The 15,430-nt window shown below is 48.3% G+C and overlaps 6 protein-coding genes across 6 annotated transcripts; 2 read left to right on the plus strand and 4 right to left on the minus strand.

Moving 5' to 3' along the window:
* Positions 1 to 1,434: 1,434 nt before the first annotated feature.
* Positions 1,435 to 1,959, plus strand: UA08_04773 (hypothetical protein; the record flags this gene model as incomplete). The annotated part of the gene is made up of 1 exon (XM_020267080.1): positions 1,435 to 1,959. One exon carries the CDS (start codon positions 1,435 to 1,437, stop codon positions 1,957 to 1,959), a length of 525 nt encoding a protein of 174 aa, XP_020119962.1.
* A 131-nt stretch (positions 1,960 to 2,090) lies between these two features.
* On the minus strand, positions 2,091 to 2,486 carry UA08_04774 (hypothetical protein; the record flags this gene model as incomplete). Its single annotated transcript, XM_020267081.1, has 2 exons — positions 2,091 to 2,306; positions 2,385 to 2,486. The coding sequence occupies 2 exons, from the start codon at positions 2,484 to 2,486 to the stop codon at positions 2,091 to 2,093; spliced, it is 318 nt and encodes a 105-aa protein (XP_020119961.1).
* A 688-nt stretch (positions 2,487 to 3,174) lies between these two features.
* UA08_04775 (hypothetical protein) lies at positions 3,175 to 5,993 on the minus strand (the record flags this gene model as incomplete). Its single annotated transcript, XM_020267082.1, has 4 exons — positions 3,175 to 3,240; positions 3,299 to 4,240; positions 4,301 to 5,878; positions 5,958 to 5,993. The coding sequence occupies 4 exons, from the start codon at positions 5,991 to 5,993 to the stop codon at positions 3,175 to 3,177; spliced, it is 2,622 nt and encodes an 873-aa protein (XP_020119874.1).
* A 620-nt stretch (positions 5,994 to 6,613) lies between these two features.
* On the minus strand, positions 6,614 to 7,860 carry UA08_04776 (hypothetical protein; the record flags this gene model as incomplete). The annotated part of the gene is made up of 4 exons (XM_020267084.1): positions 6,614 to 6,984; positions 7,055 to 7,622; positions 7,682 to 7,783; positions 7,849 to 7,860. 4 exons carry the CDS (start codon positions 7,858 to 7,860, stop codon positions 6,614 to 6,616), a joined length of 1,053 nt encoding a protein of 350 aa, XP_020119873.1.
* Positions 7,861 to 8,261: 401 nt separating this feature from the next.
* On the plus strand, positions 8,262 to 10,925 carry UA08_04777 (hypothetical protein; the record flags this gene model as incomplete). Its single annotated transcript, XM_020267085.1, has 3 exons — positions 8,262 to 9,249; positions 9,310 to 9,765; positions 10,006 to 10,925. 3 exons carry the CDS (start codon positions 8,262 to 8,264, stop codon positions 10,923 to 10,925), a joined length of 2,364 nt encoding a protein of 787 aa, XP_020120116.1.
* A 422-nt stretch (positions 10,926 to 11,347) lies between these two features.
* Positions 11,348 to 13,973, minus strand: UA08_04778 (hypothetical protein; the record flags this gene model as incomplete). Its single annotated transcript, XM_020267086.1, has 2 exons — positions 11,348 to 13,352; positions 13,417 to 13,973. 2 exons carry the CDS (start codon positions 13,971 to 13,973, stop codon positions 11,348 to 11,350), a joined length of 2,562 nt encoding a protein of 853 aa, XP_020120117.1.
* Between the last annotated feature and the right edge of the window lie 1,457 nt (positions 13,974 to 15,430).

Here is a 15,430-nt window from a genome sequence, read left to right on the forward strand (position 1 = left end):
CTGCGAGTACCTCCATACGATGTGCCAACCATTCATTCATGTTTCTAGGAATAAACGGCGAATTTGGGGCAACCAACCCAATATTTGAACGCATCTTCCGGAAATTGTCTCGCTCTTTTGTGTCGTTCGAAACCCAGGTTAAGGAACCACCGACGCTACTTGTAAGGAGATTCGAGTCTGGTGTGGACAGAGCATTCTGTTCCTTGTTTAGAGAATAAAACTATGTTAGCTTTTGTTCCTCCTCTCGATTCAAGCGGGCATCACCTTATCATGACCTCGGGCCCCGGTGTCAACCTCTGTGTCATGCAAAGTACCCTTTGAATTCGCCGGGTATTGTGAGCGCTCAAGAGAAGGGGCCTGCGGTGATTCGGTTGGTAGATTCATGCAGAGCTATCTCTCCAGAGGTATCTGTGGAGCTCTTTGATCTGTGTGCAATTATTCCACTTGGCAAGCAATGTACCTACTGAAATTGTTAGGTCCCAGTCATTATAAACGGAGTCAGCGCGGGGACTTACATATTAGATGTTCAAAGGGGTGTATGACTCTTTTAGATAGAATCATATAGTCACGGAGCTAAATGAAAGAAACTTGGAAAATGGTATATATCAAAGGTCACACAGTCAAATATTGCAGCTCAAGATGCAACAAACCAGAAATCTTCCTGAGAACATCCCCCTCTACTATGCATTTCTGCACGGTGACTTGTTCTTTTCTTCTCTTTCCTGGCAATCTCCAGCGCATCCAGTGCAGATGTGTCTCATTGCGTGCAAAGACTGGCTAGTTCCAGGGCACACAAAGTGGTAATGAGGCTGCCTGGTATTACCCACAAACTTAGCTTATTGTTTCCAATCTCATTGTCTTTGTTGCTGGAAGTTTTCAGATAAACCGTGTAGTGCCTGATGAGCGGTGTATACTTAAAGACATGATGGATCCCATGTTACCCAGAAGAGGTACCGACAGGGGTAAGCTTTTGTGCCCCTGACCCATTGAACAGCTGCAACTTTTCTTTGTTTGTGACTGCTAGAAGTGTCTGGCTGGGGTTTGTGTTTGTAACTTTGCTCACTGATCGTGGCCATCTTGGTCTGACTGACAGAGATATTTAGCCCAGCAAATCTGTGAAGACCTAGTCCTGTTTAGACAGGCTCAAAGCTTGTTCCCTATACAAAATCAGAGCCCTAGGACAGGCGACTATCCAACACATATAGTTATGCAAGAAAATCAGCAAGGCATACAGTTAACTGACACTTGCAAGTTATACTGCAGAGTCGACTCAACAGCAACCGTTATCTTATCAAGACCAGTGCCGATAAGATAAGCCGCCTTGGCCAAAACAAGTCGCGATTTCCTCCATCAAAAAAACAAGCTGCAAAACACCGCAATTACAATCAATTGGAACCTATCCTACCAAAACGAAACGCCACGCGCCGGACAATCATGCCTTCAGTTCCTCTCTACCCTCAATCCGCCCTGCTCGACCCCGAGTCGGCGTCGAATGCCCACAACGCCCTCCCCCCGCTCCTCCAAACGCCCTCCGGCCTCGCCATCCTCGAACTCCAAGGCACAATCAACGTACCTGCTGCATCTAGTGCAACCGAAAGCGACAATGCAGAACAGTCGCCGGAGGAGCCAACAATTCGTCCTCATTCACAATGGAAAACCATCGAGACAGAACTCGGCAAACTCATGTTCCCAGACTACTCTGACCTAGACCCAGACAATACAAAATGGATGAAACGCGTCTACTTGTACGCGGGACACTACCAACGTATGACAGGCGAAGTCAAGAAACTGGCGAAACCTCTTGCTATCATACAGCGACGACGGAAGTCAACGACGACTGCACTAGCGCCGAGCGAGATGGATCAAGTCGATGCAACAAAGGACGAACTTGAGATTGTGGAAATTGTTAAATACAAGATAATTTTTGCCTCGAGGCCGGAACCTGTCGGATTTGAATGAACAATCACGATTGTCCTTTTTTCGATCATGCCTTTCTTTTTCTCCCTGTCTGACGAGACAAGACTCACGGGACTTGAGATTCGATATACCTCTGAACAGGGCATAAAAAGAAGAGAGCAGACTCCATATTCTTACGCCGCATTCTCATAATACACCGTCAACACATCACCGGCCCTCACTCCCCCAACATACGCCTTCAAAGTCTTATGGGCCTCACACGTGGTATCATAATACCTCATATCGTCGATGGTCGCAAACGTAGTCTTGACACCGAAATTGTATCCCTGACTGCGGGGATCCTCAAAGCCAGGGCCAAAAGAGACATTTGAAATATAAGGCTTGCCATCCTGTATGCCGTTTACTCTCAGTTTCGGCTCTCTTTTACTCCGTCTCCATTGAAAGGGACAAAAGGAATCATATCATACCTTGACTGCCGTTTTGGAGAGTTGCTTGTACTCTTCAACCAGACGCAGACGGTCTTCTTCCTTAGGAATGTTGAATAGCGTTATACGCTCGATAGGCGCCATTGTTTAGTGCGGTAGTACAATAAAACAGAACGAGATGATAGAATTGACGATAGCGATAGTGAATGCTTCTTGTTTTTCAGGATTCTAAACATAGGTAGATATATGTAGTCTCAAGGGTTCATCCCTGGCTGTCATAACATATTATCCATGGGTCAATGGATAACCCCTCATCGATTGCGTCGACTGCGTTGCCGGTAACGGACGGCAAGATACAATACGGAAAAAAGGTTTGATCAATAAATAATAAGTTTGTATAAATAACTATGCCTCCTTGTAAATTATAATTCGATATTTTGATATTTTGATACTCATCTCCACGATGTTAATATGTCATATGGCAACCTTCTATAGGATACTCTTACCAACACTTGGTATACATGACGATGTACATGTATACATCCCCAACGCTCCAAACAACCAAACAAACATTTACCAGACAGCAATGGTCCTAGGTAATCATACAAAATGGTATAAGACAAGATGTAAAAGTAGAAAGAAACCTGCACCGGACAAGCTTGATGCAGACATCTTCGTCTTACATGTCAATGTACATATAGTTAGACATGCAAAGGCTGTCGTCCACTTCCAGAGAGGAGAGAAAAAAGGGGAGGTATGATGGCCACCAAAGTTTAAAATATACAGAGAAGAAGCAACAAACCATCTAGCATGAGATGTTCTGATTGATTGATTAACCATCCAAAGCCCTGCGGAGATCTGCCCATTTTTGTCGGAGGCCCTCGTGGTTTTCCGATAGCTGTTTTGGGGAGTTAGCGAGTGAAGATGAGAGCACAAAAGAAGCAATACTGTCTTACCTCAGCCCATTTCATTTTGGTCTCCACAAGATCTTTCTCCATCTCCGCCATTTGCTCCTCCATGTTCCGGTTCTCATTCTGCACTTCCATGTTTCGTTTCATGATACGTTCCATCTCAGTTCGGAGTTTCTCCTCAACCTCGGCGGGCTGCTTGTCGACAACGATCTTGAGTTCGCGAACTTGAACTTGAAGGCCTTCATTGGCGTCTGATAGTTCTTCATTTTCTACCTTCATTCGCACCAGCTCTGATGCCAGTTGAACGTGTTCTTGATCCGATTTTTCAGCACGCTCCTCCAACGACCTTATTTGAGCGGCTTGCGATGCCACAGTATATTTAAGCCCCTCGAGTTCTTGCTCCCTTTCCCTTTCGGTACGTACCTTCTCCTCCCACTCTGTCGTGTACGAACGAATAGTTTCGGCCGTGAGCGGAATGTCACAAGCATCTTGCACCATGAGGTCAGCCCGGTAGATCTCTTTGTCGCTTCCACCAGAGCTTCCGAAAAACCCGGACTCAAGGATTGAGCTTGCGGACGGTTGTTGATCAATATAAACATCAAAGAGCTTCTCTTTAAGGAAATGGGATAGGCCCGACATGTCTTTCATGCCAAGGAGAGTCTCGGCGTTGCGACGCATTATAGCAACGCCAAAACGGAGAATGGTACTTTCTAACCCTTCTTCAAAAATAAGATCGTAGATACGAAGAACCAATTGAAGGGGGAATCGATAAGCAAATAATGTTAAGAACCATTGTGTGGCATAGAGTTGTGGGCTTACTCCGCGTCGGCGAAGGTGGCAATAGAGCGCGGGCTCGAGATCTTCCAAAAGCCTCTCAAACTGGAATAAATGAAGGTGTAGACCGGGCATGTCTTGGATAAACATATCCCGTAGACCATATTTATTCATCAGCTTCACGAGAAGCGTGAATGCCTCTCCCTCACCCATCTATTGTGCCAAGTTAGATAGGAATTGGTGAAATTTCGTCGGAGAAAATGAAACACTTACGTTGAATAGTAGAGGCATTGCAATGAAATTGATCCCTTGAGCGTAGCCTACCGCCTCGTCATATAACGCATAAGCCTTGCATAATCCAAAAAGAGACTCCTGGCTGCCCTGTGAAACAAAATATTTCGAGTAACTTGTTCGAGAACCCAAGTCTCTTCGTATTGTCTTCTCCAATTTGCGAATTGTTTCGGCATCTTCCTTTATCTTCTTCTTACGGGCCGACTCTGCGGCTATTGAGTCCGTCTCCTTTTCGTGAACAACCGGTGAATTTGTTGTTTGACTTGACGGCGACGGAGAGCCTGAATGGTCGGAGCGTATAGATGAGCGCGACGAAGCTAGTGATTCCTTTTCCGAGGCGATGCCGCTGAGGCTTAAATGACGTTCTTTGTCTGTGCCTCGGGCCACAAGTTCTTTATATGTTTCCTCAAGCTCTGGATTGCGACTGTCGGCTAATACTTGCCAGATTACGCCTCTGATAGTTTGGGGGATTCCACGCTTGATAGCGGCGTTAAGTTCCTCGGAATTGGCCCCTGACAACGCCTCAGGGCCATGATTGACAATCTTCTCCCACAGTTCCCAGTCGACCGGTGCCGCTGCATCGGTAGCAGATGTTGAAATTCCCGACACTGTACCGGGAGGAAGGTTAGGATTCACGGTAGGTAAGGATCCCCCAGTCCCAGCACTAAGTGGTGAAGATGTTGGCAGTATGTCTTTTTCTTCGGGACTAGCAAGTCCTGTACTGACGGAGGCATTTCCGGAGGCGATGCTTGCTTGATCGGCCTCGGGACCCTCTTCTCGCATACGTAGGAGCTTAAACTGGTCCTTGAGACTGTTTCGTGTCGGTCTCTTAGAACCAACGCTCATACTGTCTCCTTCTTCCAGAGTGTTGAGTGTTGAGACCGATGCAGCGGTGTTCCGACGACTATCAGACGACTTAGCCGGGGGGGACTTGGAATCCTTTCCGGAGGTGCTTGCCCTGGAGAGCCATGCAAAGGGGCCTGTCTTGCGAGATGGTAGGGGCGGAGGAGCCGGAGCCGGAGCCGGAGCCGGAGCTGGAGCTGGAGCTGCAGGTGCTGCAGGTGCTGCAGCAGGTGCTGCAGCGGGGGCAGGCTTTGTAGCCGCTGACCATGGCACGGACGGCAAACTAGACATCAATGTCGATGACATGCTTTGCACTGTGGTTGTCGAGTCGACGGAGACTGCACGGGGAGGGTCGATAGGGGCTTCTGCTCCTGCACTGGTCGCCTCTGGAGACTCGTCCTCATCCTTGGTGCCTGCCAAATTAACTTCGTCCAGCGAAGTTGTGGATAAGCGATGAGCAGTTAACAGTGGTGATTTTTGATATTTCTTCTTCTTTGGGGTATCCTCGGTCTCGGAATGAGGCGCAGGGCTGACGTCGCCCGTTTCGTCTTCGGAGTTGACATCGGGAAAATCAGAGGGCAACGGCGAACTCTCAGCACGCGGGGTGGTGACAGATCCATTCGACACCCGTCGGTCGGTTAGAGAGCGCGTGGACGAGCTTGGTGGCATTGAGGGAGCCGTGTGCGTAGTATCTTCGTTGGCATCTTCGAAGGAGTCCTGCGAGGATCGGAGCGACAACGTAAGCAAACATATCCAGTGCGTAGCAGAGAGATAGCATCATTTGTGGCCGACGTACCTCGCCATAATCGTTGGGCTCCGGACTTGAACTCATTTTAGGCAGAGTGCAGTTCGCGTGATGGCTCTCCCCTTGCTTTTGACTGCAGAGAGGAGTGACTGGTTAGCAGTCACGAACGGCCATCAGCTGAGCGAGGATAGGAGGCAGGCAGTACGCAGGGCGGGTGGGAGATTGCAAGTTATCAGACGAGGTTGCGAGTCAGAATGAATGAATGGACAGCTAACAAGCACAGCAAGAAAGAGCGTTGGCAACGGAGCGAGGTGAGATTTGTTGACGAGTGCAGGCCTGAGGCATGCAGTCTAACTAACTAATCAACTAGTGACGCCGGCTGTCATTGGCGGGAGTCCGATCACGCCCGCAAGAACGATCTGGCCTTACTCCTAGTGCTCTATTATTATTGCTTCGATTATATATCTGGGTGAATTGTCACGCCTGGCCAATGAAGCCAGCTGTGTGCCATACGAAGAGCAGCACAGCCTGCGTAGTACGTACTCTAGCCAGGGGTAACCTGATCCACCCGCGACAACTCACTTTGCAGATATCGATCGGAGATGATGGATCCCTGCGGCATTGCATCGTTACAGGAACAACGGGCACAGGAAAATTTTGAATATGCACTGTGCAGTACGTATAACTATTTTCCTAGCAATCCGGCATCACCCATTTACAGACTTCTCGATGTCCACCCAGTGCCCCTTTCTCAGAGGATCCAATTTGACCAAGGACTTCAGCCAGTCCAGCACCTCGAGTCGTTCCCGGGCAGACATGGATCCTTCAATCTTCGCAACCAGTAGATTGCAGTCCACCAAGGCCTGATAGATCCATTTACAGTCCGTGGAGTCTTCGAGCATGTCGCTGATTAACTCCTTCTGTTCCTGCACATATTTCAACCGCTCCGAACTCGATAGGTTGGGCGCCATAGTACGCGCTGCAAGCGACGGATCGAACACACACATCAAATTCTGATGGTAAAACCAGAGCGACTGGTCGTACGGGTCAATGAGAGCTTTGTGAGCCAGTTCTAACTCTGCATGCAAAGTCAAAGGGCAGGTCAGCCACCGCAATGTTACTCATCCATCTAGGCGGGGAATCTTTACCTTGTTCCAATACCTGTCTCCGCTCTTGATCAGTTGCTTTCTTTTCGTCAAGATGCTTTTGAATCAGTTTGGTTCGGTAATGCCATGCAGAGAAATTTGAAAGGTTTGCCCCAATCATCTTAGTCGTATATTCTATTTCTGCCTGTGCCATGCTCTTCTTGTCATCGCCATCAGCCAGGTCCTCCAACGCCTCTATCACGAAAGCCCTATAGCCCCAGCCGTGAAAGTTGCGGCTGTCCGCGTGCAGCATCTTGCCCACCAGCGCCAGCTCTCTCTGCCAGAACTCGCGAGCTGTCTGCTGAGGCAGCAGCCTCTTGGCTTCATTTAATATCCAGAGCCGGTAGTTCCAGATCCAATAGCATTTAGGAAACGAGCGCAGCAGTGGAAAGAGAAAATCCAAGTCGAATTTGATTATAAGCACAATTTGATCAGCCTCAGACCCAGCTTCAACAAAGTCATGCTGTCGTATAAGTCGCCGATAGTTCCATATGGTATAGTACTCGGGATTCTTTCTCAGAAGCTCGGATACTTGCTCCAGTGTGTCATTTGTATATTTGCGTTCAGCGATCTATAATTCTAGTTAGATTTAGTTCCTAGCCCAAATTTGTTCAAGTCGGCTGTGAAAACCTTTTCATGCACAGCAGTTTCTAGGTCGCGGTATATCTGGATGTTTTTCTGGACTTGTTCGGTGTTTTCTATCGCCTGGACACTCTGGCGCGGGATGCCATGCTATCAAGGCGGATTAGTTATTTATATATATTTGACGCTGGAATATCACCGAAGGAGATAGTTACGCTGGCGGCCATGCTGTAAAGGTCTAGCCTAGCGGTAGGTAAAGAGTCCCTATGATTTGCATTCCTATGTCTAGCAGAATTCAAAGAGAAGTTGCAACTTCAAGGTTGTTGGTCGTGGTGGCAGTTGTTGGTGTTTCTTGCGGCAAGAGCCAGGAACGACGGAGCAGCCTTGATGCCTCAGGCACCATCACGTGCGCGCCTGTCTCCTTCCTAAAACGGCATGCCATACGTACCTGCCAAAACGTGCACCCACGCCTGACTTTTTCGCTTTTCCTTCAAGCTGAATAAATCCAATGCTGACGGACTATACCACACATCACATGTTATACAGGAGCCTCGCGTGTATCGTTCTTTTCTCAAAGAGGTCTATCACACATGCATGTCTAGTTGCGCTATATGCTGCATAAACAGCAATGGCAACCACTCCTTACTCTCTATCGAAGAATTCCCCTGCCTCCCAGCATAAAGTCTATCGTTCATTGGAAATTGACCTTTCACAACCTTCATTTCTCAGTAATACTATATCCATCATTGACCATCCGTTCTGCGACTCCCGAAACAGCGAGAATCAGCCGTCTGTTTCTTCCCCCGAGGACAGCCAATCTTTGAACACAAAGCAAGCAAAGACTCATGTCGCCAAAAAATCAGAGAAAAAGCAAGGCCATGTGCCTTTTCCATTCTTTTCAAGCCCTAACCAAGCAGCCACGCCCAAGTGCCGGAATCGATCAATCGCAACACCACGGCTCTTCCCCAGCTCTCGCAGAAACCCAACTTTAATGAGAGACCGATTCATACCACCACGGTCATATTCTGGTAGCACTATTGCAAAGTATCATATGCGAAAGCTGCCCATGGAGCTTACTGCAGACGAAAAGCTACTCCGTCAACGGGAAAGAAATGAGGATCCTTTCGGCCGCCGGCGTAATCGCAAGGCTATACCTGCTATCACACAAGACACCATACAGGCACCACACATATCGCCACATATTGTGGACAGCCACGCGATTCTAAGTCATTATCCTTTCTCCGGACCAAGAATCACTCCCCGACAGGTGAGTGTCGGAGCAGTGTGGAATGTCGGAGGAGCTTCTACGGCAACACGAGGTCCATGGCTAGGCATAACCGATGGTCAGAAAGGATATTCAGGGAGCAAGTCCACAGCTCCAATGTACTTTGCACGTTATGAGTTTAGCCAGGACATATCCGAGTCGGAGGAATTAGAGATGAACCAGGCAAGGCTGGCAGCTGCTTTCGATATGGACTTGAACCACCGACAGCTCGTTATTTGCAAGCCAGCCGCACAGACGGGAACCCTCCTTTTCCAGTCTGATCCACAATTTGATAAATTTCGTCCTCTGAGATGGAAGGATTGCGCGTGGAAGAGGGCTGAATTTATACCTGGTAAGCGATCTTTTTGAAGAACAAGAACGGAATGTGCTTGTGTTGACAATTGCCTTTCAGACACTCGTGCTAGACGAAAACAGTCTACAAAGGCTGCTGCCGTTCCATTTTCCGCGGTGTATGCTCCTTATATAAAGGATGACTTTTATAGTTCTGTAATTGCTTACTGTTGCACGTCTGGACTTTTAGCATATGCCATGATGAACTTTGTTTGTCTGTGGTCAAGTATAACCTGCAAGACTGTGGCGGTATTCCCACTAGGGCATCCCATCGGAGATCAAGTCACAGCGCTTGATTTCTCATCTGCAGATGGCAAAAATAGCATCTTAGCCGTGGCAACTTCTCACGGGTACTTACATCTATGGGAAACTCTCAAGTCCCGGCCACTGCATAGCTCCCGGCGTCGTCATCCGCTAACGTGTGTTGCGTTCAAAGCTACAACAACCAGACAAAAGTCCACGATATCCTCCACCATCGATGTTTCTCTAGAGCATTTGGCCGTCGGTGACACGAGGGGTATGATCTGGTACTATTCTCTGGAAATATCTCATCTCGAATCCATTTCCAGGTTGACCCTTTTAGCGCAAGTGGACGCTCACTATGGGTGTATATGTTCTATTTCCTGGTCGCCAGATTACAGATTTCTCGCCACGAGTGGTGATGACAATGCATGTCTGCTGTTTGACTTGACTCATATGTTGCATAAGAAGGAGATTTCAGTCCCAGCAATAGCTCCATCTATGACAAGTCGAATAGATCCAATTCCTCGAGCTCGCTCAAGCTCAATTTTCGGGTCATGGCTCGCTCAATTATTCAGACGCCGCTCTCATTTTGACTCGACATATTCGCTTTCTATATCTCGGCTATCAAGCGATTCTCTATCTGATACCTCGTCAATGTCGGGAGAAAGCGGGAATGACCAAGCTCCTAGGACATATCCGCGTGTTCGTAATCGAGGACTTGACTTGTCGAACAGCTCTCGACCCGCGAACATTTCAGGGTCTCGGCCTCTCCGACGTGTTGTCTCCGCCAACTACTCCCCACGTCTAGGATATCCTGAATCTGCCATATACCTTCCCCGCGGTAGTCACGTACACCGGTTCGAGCATGGCTCGGCAGTCAAAGCAGTCGCGTTCGCACCCTGGCAGCCAACATTGTTGGCCACTGGAGGTGGTTTGGGGGATCGCACCGTTCATTTCTACCATGCCCCGTCTGGAAGCTGCTTGGCCAAGATTTATATGTGGGCCCAGATCACAGGTCTTATATGGAGTAGGACTCGGCGTGAAATTGCTGTTGTCCTAGGATTTCCGGAGTTCGAGTATCAGCATCCCTTTCGTGTTGTGGTGTTTGCTTGGCCTAGCTGCGAGCAGGTTACAGCCATCCCTTGGAATGTAGGCCTGGATGGACAAACGTACCCCGATGTGTATGTGGTAGGGAGAGCTCTATCGGCAATTAGCATTCCTAACTTCAGAAATCCATTCTTTGAGGACGAGGGGGAGTGTGATTTTAATCCTGACGATGAGTGCATCGCGATCGCTTCCAGCGACTTTATTAGGTTCTATCGCATCTGGGGCAACCCGCACAAACAGTTCACGGGCTCGATTGGCGTGATGAAGAGTGCAATTCTGGAGTCCATTGACGGCATCGAGAATCCAGGAAATGAAGTCATCCGATGATGCTGGACATGATTACTTGCATTGGTATATTCATTCTTACATGTTTTCTCTGTAGTCTTTGGAGACATGCCACTCCTTTCTGTATGGCTATTTTCTGGCGGTTCTTAATATGCTTATAACAATGTATCTTTTTGACTTGGATAAACACGATACGTGACTATGTTTACGCGCCTTGTCCCCACTTTAGTCGACTAAGACAATGTCAGAGACTTAAAGTATCAACTCAACCAACATGAAACTACCTCCTATGTATGTATGTATGTAAGAGTGCTAACCAGTGTATCGAAATGTAATAGAAATCTAAAGACTTTTAACCCAATAAAGTTACTAATCAAGAAAGGAAGAAATGAACAAGCATACACGATCTGCAAAATTCAACGATAAATAAAGACATAGAAGTATAAGTAAATTATCTTCCATCTTTAGCGTCGCGACTTATTTACTTTTGCCTTCTTTGAAGACCGTTGAGGTTGTGTGGGTGCTTTTTTCTGCTGTTCTTCATCATCATCGTCGGAGATCTCTTCATCTTCATCTTCCGAGACGATAAAATCAGCCATGTCGCTATCTGCGTCTGAGTCTTCCTCTTCTTCCTCGTCATCATCATCGTCATCATCATCAAGAGACTCTTCGGCTTCAATATCGATCATATCCCCATCCTCATCGGCATCTTCTTCACTGCCTTCCTCTTCCTCTTCCTCAGATCCGAATCCAAGCTCAACAGCGGCCATTTCATCATCCATCTCGGCATCTTCATCCTCACCGAGACCATCACGCTTGGATTTCGACATCTTCTTGCGCTTACGATGACGCTCCGCTTCGCTATCGTCGTTGCCGCTGTCGCCGGCTAATCCGGCGTAGTGCGTGACGCTTTCCAACAGTTCATCATCCATGCCCATGCCATGTTTCCTACTGTCAGCCATTGACTGGCGCAAATTAATCTGGGCATCGAGCATGTCGAGCTTGCCCTTGAGTAGGAGTAGAGACGGGAGACAGCGGGAACGCTGGTCCATGACTTTGTACAATGAAGTCATTCGTTTGAGAACCTCGGCGTTGCCGGCAATTGCGCCTCCGTGTGCGATGCAGGTCCATTGCACCCAGGCAAGTAGATGTCCGTATCGACCGGGCCGAGATGCCATTCGTTCTGCGATTCGTTGGATGAGAGCACCCGCCAGCGTGGAGTTTAGTCGCTGAATGGTTGCGCGAACGATATTGGTGTCTGAGGTACGGAAGCAGGATTCTAGCATTGCGGCATCGTTGGTTTTGAGCGCCTGCGAGAGAACGGTTGTCAAGGATACGCCTGATGGGATTTGCGCGACAGCCTTGTTGCCGTTCTTAGATGCGATAGGTACCAAGGGTCCAGTGCCAGCATCATATTCCAGCTCGGCCTCGACGTCAATTGCGGAGTTTCTCTGCACTAATTCACCAAATGTAGGTTCTCCGCCCGCTTCTTCTTCCTCTTCGTCGTTTTCCTCGATTTCCGCATTCTTAGTAGAGTTGCCGTTGATACCGTTCGCAGTTTTCGTCTGACGCTTCTGCTTTCCCTCACGCTCAACATCAGAGACATCTTCTTCAGCGTCGGATATCGACACAGAGTCATCTTCTATATGTGCATCGTTCATTTCCACATCCTCAGTGTAAAGACCGGACTCAACCGCAGCCTTGCCCTCATTCACATGCGATTTGCTGGCCTGTCGCTCTTCAATCACGGCAGCAGACCTAAGAACCGAGGCGGATTTGCGACCTGTAATTTCGGTAGTGCCTGAGAAAACGAGGTTTCCAGTGTCCTGATCTTGCCATCTAACACGTTCAAATATCAAGTTCACACCACCTTCAGCCCACGCGACGAATAATTCGGGCCCTTGAAAGCCCACTTGAACCGCAGAAACCGCTTTTCCAGTATCTGGTCTAACAATTTTCAGTATGGCATCGGCTTTGCGGGTCATCTGTTTGGCCCTTGCTTTAAGGCTGCTAGAGGCTTTCGATCCGCTCTGTCCAGCAGGCTGTAAAAATGGCCTGTTAAATAACTCCACTGTGCCATCTTCAACTACAACAGCGAGAACTTGGCTCTCAAGTGGACTGCTTTCTTGTTGTTCTTCCCCCGAAAATTCAGCCTTGACAGATAATGCCAGTGATGCTACCTCTTTCTCAGCGACTAGGTTGTATGCTATGCCCTTTGTTCTCGGGTCAAAAACAGTGATATAGCGCGCGTTATCAGCTGCGATGAAATTGGTATCTTTAATTGAAAGGGCGGACGATGGAAGAAGTGTATGAATAGGGTTGGTCATTGAAGGGAATGTGATCGACTGGGCGTCGGAGCTTTCAACATCGAGAATGACCGGAGTCTGTGTAGCACATATCACTGGTGGATTCGAGACAATAGGTCGCGAGAGAGCTGAAACAGTTGAAGTAGTGGGTATGTTTATGATGCTAGAAAAAATTTCAAATCAGTCACTCTGTAACTAATACCCCTGCCCGTACAAAGATTTCCTACCGAATGCTTTGCTGAGTAATAAGATCCCATTGAACAAGCCTGTTATCGCCGCCAATACTCCAGCCCTGGCTTGTAGACTGTCCGACGGTAAACTTGAAGTCTTTGATGCCTCCATCGTGCACACCAGCCAGAGTGTAGAGTACTTTATCTTCAGCTGGAGAATACATCCGAACGTCGGATGAGCTTGTACCAAAAGCAACCACGGCGGCTTTATCTGCTGCTGCCGAGCCATTGACATCGGACTTCCTCTTCCTCTTTTTATTGGACTGCTGTTCTCGCTGACTATGAAGATAGCCCCAGTCCAAGGAGGTAATGGACTCTTTGGGGGTTACAGAGTGTTCGCACTGCAAAGCACCGGTGTGGATATCATGGATGCGGAGGTGTTGCGAATCAAGACCCTGAATGACTGATGCAAAGAGCGCTAATTGGTACTCGGAAGGCGAGAAAGCAGCTCGCAGGATAGACGATTTTTTGCCAGTGGCAGTCGCCGCGGAGGCAGCGGGCTGTGCTGCGGAGGCAGTCTTTGAAGCTGGTGGGCGCGACGACTTCTTCCCCATGATTGCTGTCTTTATCTGAATTGTCACACGCGGAGACAAACAAGCGCAATCTATGTGTGCCGACTTCTAAGAAGATATCGCCAAATTGTGCGGTATCCTCCAAAACCAAATGCGTCGACACAAGTGTCGATTTGTTTCGATATCAAATTGATTCGGCGATAGTAGAGAAGAAAAAAAAGTTTCTAGGTTTGGACAGCCGCTAGACCTAGTACGGAGTAGTGCTTCTTCCCGCCGGGCTACTGCTATTGCCGCCTGAGGCACCTTAAAATATACAATCTTGAATCTGATAACCTATCAAGAACCATAACAATTAAAATTTCAAGTGCTCAGTATTTCTTTTGCCTTAGGAAGAAGGAGCAATCCATACTTTCAGGAGAGAAAGATGAAGCATATTTATAGGCACGGCAGTCCGAGTGTGTTAAAGCGTTGATGCAAACGCCATCAACTAGAAATAGGGCTCTACAAGATGATTTCAACTGCTCCAGAGACGCTTGAGTCTTGGATCCTTAAAAAGATCACTGCTATCAACTTATCGACATTTATCGATCGTGCAGTTCCCAGGCGATCACGTGAGATCGTTGAGCAACCAAGTCATGTGATTTAAGCCAAAGCGCGTCTTTGGTGAGTGGCTGCCGACGGAGGCGGATTCATCAGCGGAGGAAAGACGGGCTATCATTGGCTGGCCGTGCTAGTGGAGCAGCCAGTGGACCTGCGGTACAGTAAATTACTAAATTTACTTCGTATCGCCCTCCGTATCGTGTATGGGACGATACAACTTTCCCGTAATTAATAATATGATCCAAGAATGAAGAATGACTTCCGTATCGTACCGGCTAAAAAGCACTGCATCAGTGTGACGGGCTAGTCCGTAAGCTGTAAGGAGAGAGAAGGCTCAGGGTTTGGACTTTGAACTTTGCAGTTTGCACCCTTTCCTGCTTCCCGCCAGAACAAAGTAAACAAAATTCCATGCCCCATTGGAGCGGCATGGAGAGCAGCATTCCGCATGTGATGGTCAAACGAATTTTTTCCCCCCTCCTTGGATGTTCATTATCGTGATCTCAAAGAGCGCGAGCCAGGGAAGAAGAAAAAGGGGAGCCTGTTGGGTGAGGCCCACCGTAGGCGACACACGAAATTTTTTTTTTTATTTTGGACGGTTTGGCGTGGTCCTTCGGATATCCGCTTTCGGGGGCTGCGAGCCAATCACAGCCAAGGCGCAAAGCACTGATGCAGGCGCTGCCCAATCAGCGGCAGGCAACCGGGCTAAGCCAGGATAGGCGAGGCTAGTGGTCGCAACGGGGCTAGCGGCAGGTCACGGACGAGCGCATCGTACTTAAGGATTCTGCCACCCCCTCCGATTTTTCCAGTGTCTTTTTGTCTTCGGAACTGCTGATTGTGCGTGCGTGCCCTTTCTGCCTCTCTCTAACCTAACACGCCCTGCGGTGTTTGTTATTGTTTGT

This window comes from Talaromyces atroroseus (assembly GCF_001907595.1).
Source record: "Talaromyces atroroseus strain IBT 11181 chromosome Unknown scaffold_5, whole genome shotgun sequence".
Lineage (NCBI taxonomy): Eukaryota > Fungi > Ascomycota > Eurotiomycetes > Eurotiales > Trichocomaceae > Talaromyces > Talaromyces atroroseus.